General features: G+C 52.1%; 1 protein-coding gene across 4 annotated transcripts in view; it reads left to right on the top strand.

Annotated features, from left to right (window-relative positions):
• Positions 1-913: 913 nt before the first annotated feature.
• Positions 914-6,127, top strand: part of YAP1 (Yes1 associated transcriptional regulator) — a gene marked incomplete at its 3' end in the record, with an annotated part of 92,874 nt that continues 87,660 nt past the window's right edge. For all 4 annotated transcript variants that reach the window (XM_082008331.1, XM_082008330.1, XM_082008329.1 and 1 more), the window contains exons 1-2: positions 914-1,509; positions 4,367-4,614. In XM_082008331.1, coding sequence (XP_081864457.1) covers positions 1,192-1,509; positions 4,367-4,614 — 566 coding nt within the window. In that variant the 5' untranslated portion in view covers positions 914-1,191. The remainder of the gene's footprint in view (positions 1,510-4,366; positions 4,615-6,127) is intronic.

Genomic DNA, 6,127 nt, shown 5'->3' with positions numbered 1-6,127 from the left:
GCGTTCACGTGGACGCTACTACGTGGCTCGTGACAGCAGTGGTTTAAAAGGCACACTTCTTGAAGCCGTTTTCCTGGCAGTTTTGTGCCTGTTGCCCCCCTCCCCCCCCGCCGTTTTACCTAATAAATGGTGTTTCTCGAGCTGTCTTGTCTCTGTATGAGCCACGAGGCATAAATGCAGGGGGAGGCTCTGCAGCCGCTGAAACCGCAGGGAAATGGGGAGAAAGTGGGTTCGGCGGCCCGGCCGCGCCGGCCTCCCACAGTCCCGCGGCCCCGCACCCCCAGGTCCCGCCCGGTGCCAGCCCCAGCAGTCGGGTGCCGCCCGCTGCCGGCCGCGCCAGGTGAGGCGGGGGCCGAGGTCCGGGCCCGGCCTCAGCCCCCTCCTCACCCCGAGAAGGGCCGGGCCCCGCCGCCTCGGCCCCGCTCGCTGCGGGAGGGCACTGGCCCCAGCAGGAGGGATCCCGGGCCGCGCACCCCCGGGTCGCGCGTGGGGGGCACCCCCTTCCTCGCGGCGGCTCCTCGGATGGCGCGGGCCGGCGGGGGAGGGGAGCGCGGCCGTCTGGAAGTTGGGACAGAAGCTCGGGGAGGGGAAAAGAAAAAAAAAAGCTCTGGTTGGCGGCACCGCTCCCTGTCAGCCGAGGGCGGGCGGGCGGCAGCTGGGAGAGGTGCGGGCGGGCGCGCAGGGAGGGGCGGCGGCGCGGCGGACGAGGCGAGGCGTGAGGCGCCTGCGGGCCGCGCGCGGTGGGGGGCCTGTAGGGGGGCCGGGCAGCGCCCCCGCGCCGGGCGCCCCACGAGCGGGAGGCGGTGCGGGCGGGCGCACGCAGAAGGGCTGCACGGCACATGCTGCCTGGGTCGGATACGGTGCGGGCGGGCTCAGGAGGGGCGGAGCCGGCGGCGGAGAGTGATTCGGGCGGGCGTAACTCCGAACTTTTGTTTGGTGTGTTGTGCGAGTTAGTTTCCGCCGCCGGGACAGAGGCGCCGGCCGGGCTGGGCCGGGCTCGGGGAAGCGCCGCACGGCCAGAGTTGTTTTGCCAGTTGCTGCGGCCGGGTCGGTTTCCCTGCCGAGGGGCGAGGAGCACCGGCGACAGCAAGGACGAGCCGCGGCCCGGAGAGCGGGGCATGCGGGGCTGGGAATCCGGGCTCTGAGCCGCCGAGCCCCGCCAGGGAAGCGCCGGGGGGTCCTGACGGAACCATGGATCCTGGGCAGCCTCAACCGCAGCAGCCGCCGCAGGCAACGCAGCCCCCGGCCTCGCAGCCGCCGCCGCCGCAGCCCCCGGGCGCGGTGTCGGGGGCCCCAGCCGGCGGGGCGCAGCCCCCGGGCGCGGGGCCCCCTCCGGCGGGGCACCAGATCGTGCATGTGCGGGGCGACTCGGAGACCGACTTGGAAGCGCTGTTCAACGCCGTGATGAACCCCAAGGGCGCCAACGTGCCGCACACGCTGCCCATGCGGCTTCGGAAGCTGCCCGACTCCTTCTTCAAGCCGCCCGAGCCCAAGGCCCACTCCCGCCAGGTGAGGGGGGGCGGCCGCGCCGCGGGGGGCGGCCCGGCCGTGCGCTCGCCCGCCTTCCCGCCGCGCCGCCACCGCCGGCGGGCTCCTCCCGGGGGAGGTGTGTGGGGGAGGGGGCCGGGGCGGGAATCCGCCCTCCGCGGGGCGGGGGGCGCCCGGCCGGGGCTGCCGGAGCACTCGCTGCCTTTCTTCCTCCGCCGCCTTGCGGAGGAGTCCGCCCTCCTCTTCCCCCCCCGTCCCGTCGCCTGTATTTGTTCACCCCAGGGGCGGGGGCGCCGCGCGGCCCCTCTCCTCCCGCGCCTCAGGGCGCTGAGGGGGAGCCGGCGCCGTGGCGGCCGTTGGCCCCGGCCCGGTCTCCGGCGGGGCCTCGGACTCCACATCCGCTCCTTGGCGGGACCCGCGGCCGCTTTCTCGGCCTCGCCGGGATAGGCGGTGGTTGGGGGGGAGCCCCTAAAACATATGTGCAGACGCTCTGCTTGGGAAGACGGGGCGGATTTTGCTTTGGGGTCTAATCCTCCTGCGTCGTGGGGCCGCCCGTCTGCTGAGGCGGGTAACGAGGGTGTGCCAAGCTTCCCCCCCTCCCCGTCAAACAATATGGATGTAGCTTTTCCACCATTTCATCACTGCGCTGGGTTGAATAGGATTAACCCCACACACACACTCGGCAGCAGTTAGCTCCCGAGCGGCCCCTCCGGTCCGACGGCGTCGGGGGTCGCCGAGCTGGCCGCCCGCAGCCGGGGCAGGGGCGGTGCGGGCCGCGGGGCCCGGCCGGGGGCTGCCGGGGCCTCGGCGGTGCCGGCCTCGGCCTCCGCCAGCGCTTGGTCTTTAAGGAGGGTGACTTTTGTGCCAAGATCGAAGTGTTGGTGCAAACACGACTGAAAGTTAATGTTTAGGCTGCTGTTACCAACTTTTTGGAAGGAGGCTGTGCCTGCTCGAGTGCTTTATTAAGTAACGAACTTTGTTGCTGAGCTATAAAATAGGTTTTATTATTGGCTATTGTCGCTTTATCTGTGTAGCCAGTAGGCGTGAAACTTGCTCTGTGTACTGGTGCCTGGTACTCTTGTTGTTAAGGGTCTGTCAACATTTCCATTATTAAACTTATGTTTTGAAGGATTTATAACTTGGCTTCAGAAGTTCACTCCAGGCTGAACCTTGGCACGTACTGCCTCAGCCTAGGAGTTAATTCATTTTCCAAATACTCGAAAAATCAGTCTGGCCTTCATATTGCAAGGCTGAAAAGAAAATAGAAAGGGGTGGGGCTGAGTTGCTTCTGTAGTTTTGCTTGCTTCTGACTTGCAGATCTTTAATAACATACTGAAATCCAGCGAGGAATAAGGTTATTACGTATAGTTTTTTTCTAAGTTGTGCAAATCTTACCACAGTTCCATTGTGCACAAATGTGAACTGGTATACGTTCAGCTAACACTTGGTGCTGTGTCTTGTTACATACAGTAACTGCAGTTAAATAGCTTGTTGCGTTTGAAGCGCACTTAACGTGTGTGGTGGTCATACAACTTGTACTTTTAAGCTTAGCCTTATCTTGCTTGTGTATGTTGCTCTTCATCTGTAATGCATACTTAAGTTGGATCACTGTTCCTTGTGCCAGTTGGTGGTTCCTAAAACATAAACTTGAAATCCAGCTGAAGCCAGAGAACCATTTGCTTCACTGTGGACTGTCTTTTAAAATAAGACTTTCTTCATTTTCCTTTTTGTTTAGTTGTGCCACACAAATATTCTGTTTAACAGAAAAGGTCTATAAGTTTCTGTATTTCTCCCTGTTTCTCAAGAATTAAAATGCCTCAAATTGTAAGTCTAAAAGTAAGCTAATTCATTTCCAATTTAATATATGAAACTTAGCATGTGCTTGCGTACAGATGTAGTGAAGCAGAATTGTCAGTCTCTGCAAGAGTATATACATGGGGCCTTATGTATGGCGCAATACCTTGCGTAGAGAGGTGTGGTGAGGGCTGATACACGCATCTCATTACAGGTGTCCATGTTCTGGTGTATCTACAAAATCCATTAATTGGTAAATACATTAAAAAAGTCAATATTACTTCAATACAGTTTTCAGACATGCTTTTTCTGTTTCACGGTGGACACGTATTTACTACTGGCAAAGAAGTTCTGTGTACTTATGACTGGTAACTCTGCTGAATGGTTTTGTGAGTCATTTCTGATTGACTGGTTCAACAGTTTGCTGAAGCTTTGCTTTGGATAAAGCATGGGCAGGCTCTTTATAAGCTCCCAATAGCCTTAAAGTGCGGGTTTGGAAATTTTGAGTCTTGTTGTAAAGGGCTTTTTTTATGGCTAAGTTCACGAGTCTTCCTCCGTTGGAACTCGTTGCTCTCAGTTGGCATTTCTTTGTCACTTCTCCTTGTGTAATCGTTTAAACCCCTGCAGAGGGTGTATGTGTGGGTGTCCTTGCTCCCCTCCACCCCCATTTTAAAAGGAGAGGGGGAAATTAACTCCTCCAGCAGAAAATGGGTGTGATGGTAATGGGTGGGTGCAGTCCAGTAATGAACCATGCAATATGCTGTATGAGGTCTGCTGACCATGGGCATATTTTTTTTTCTTAAGCCCAAGGAGTAAGAACTTTAGTTTTCAAAATAAAACTAAAGGCACTTAGCACAAACTTATAGTTAATATTGCTTGACTTACGCAAGGGCTTTTGTGATGCTAGTTAACCAGCCTTCTTGGAGGTTTTCTTGAACAATAACAACTGGAAAATAAGCTGAACTTTAGAATGACTACCTTACAAGTTTCTTCCGAAAGATTAATTTAAAGTGAAATGTCTTTTGACAGCTGCATTTCTGCTGAAATATAAGAATCTTAATGGGAATAATTTCACTCCTGGCAGGCCAGCACTGATGCAGGGACAGCAGGAGCCCTGACCCCTCAGCATGTCCGAGCTCATTCCTCCCCAGCATCCCTGCAGCTGGGAGCTGTTTCTCCAGGGACGCTTACACCCTCTGGAGTAGTGACTGGACCCGGAGCTCCATCTTCGCAACACCTCCGCCAGTCTTCATTTGAGATCCCTGATGATGTACCTTTGCCACCAGGTTGGGAGATGGCTAAGACACCATCTGGACAGAGATACTTTCTTAAGTAAGTGAAACTTTTTTTCAGTTAGCTCTCTCTCTGATGTTTTTTGTTAGATTTTTTTGGTGGGTTTTTTTTACAGTCTTTGAATTTTAGTAAATTTCAGTGTGTTTAAAATACATCTTTTTAAAAACGTGATCCTGACCTTAAGTAGGAGAACCTACCACTTCAGTATTGTTTGCATATCAACTGTCTGCTGTTTCTGAAAACTGTATGGTACTCTGCGAATATTTATGCTATCTTAATCTTAGCTGAAGAATGTTACCCATTAGATTGTATACTGAAAATCAGTGAAATGCACATAGTGATTTTTAAACAATGTGACTTTTGATTTTGATGAATCTTGCTAGAGTTCTTCTGCAGGTCAAAATACATTTTACCTCATTTTTATGATACAGATGGAAAAATATAGAGTAACTTTAGAAACCATTGTAGTGAGAATGTATCAAGACTTATGTTTTGAATAAGGACAATTGCTGTAAGAGTGCAATCAAACCATTTTTGCCTACTCTACTCATGAGGAAATCACAGTACATGTTTGACTGCGGTATTTGAGTCTGTAACTCTTAACTCATCTGCGTTCCTTGCAGTGAAGGGGATATGGCAGGACTTCCAACATTGTTTCTTATTCCTACAGCTGTAGCTTTTTCACACAGTGAAATTAGTATCACCTTTTCTGTTAACTGAAGAGAGGTAACACGTGCCAACCATTGGCCACCTAATCCATCAGGGAGCATTTTCTTTTATGCTGCGTAGTTTTCTAAAACAGCAGGAGCTTGTCCTTACTTCTGAAAGTGTGCCCACCAAGACACGTAATTGGCCCTCAAATATTTTGACTATATTTTGAACATTTTATTTAGCCGCAAGTCTATAAATAACCCATTATATGTCATTTCCAGGGCCCGTAGATAGGAGGGGCAACACAGCGTGTTACTTGTATAAAATTTGTTTCAGCGAAAAGTATCTTTATCCCTACCTTTCTTGCTAAAACGTGGTCATTAATATGTGCATTTAATTGAAGTAGTTGGGTTTCTAGCTTCAAAGTCAAATTTACATTGTCTGCAATGAAAATGGAACTTGCAGAACTTCTTAAAACTGTTTCTTGTTCCTATAGCTATGGTGTTTCCATACAGAGAAATTAACATCACTTTTCTTAACTGAGAAGAGGTTACAGCAGTTGTCTGATGTTATTTGAGCCTGAAGGTTACTTTTTGAAAACAGTCCTTCTGTATTAAGAATGTGAAAATAAGCATTAGCTGTGCATCTTGAAGATGTGATACTGTCTTTGGTGAAGTTTACCAAATCAGTGTATTCTTAGAATGTGAGCTCTTCAGTGGGCTCAAACAGAATTTTTTTGGAACTGTGTAAGTTTATGCCATTTGAGAACTGTAGCTTATTGGACCTTGAGGAAAGCACAGACTGAGTTTTGAAATTAAAAGCAAACATTGTTTTGACTGTGCTAGTTAAGAGCAGCTTATGAAGCATGAAAAATAAATACGTGGGTTTTAAGTTTTACTGT

This window comes from Phaethon aethereus (genome assembly GCF_964289735.1).
Source record: "Phaethon aethereus genome assembly, chromosome: 1".
NCBI classification, from domain to species: domain Eukaryota; kingdom Metazoa; phylum Chordata; class Aves; order Phaethontiformes; family Phaethontidae; genus Phaethon; species Phaethon aethereus.
Note: the sequence above shows the minus strand (reverse complement) of the source record. Positions and strands in the feature narration are given on the sequence as shown.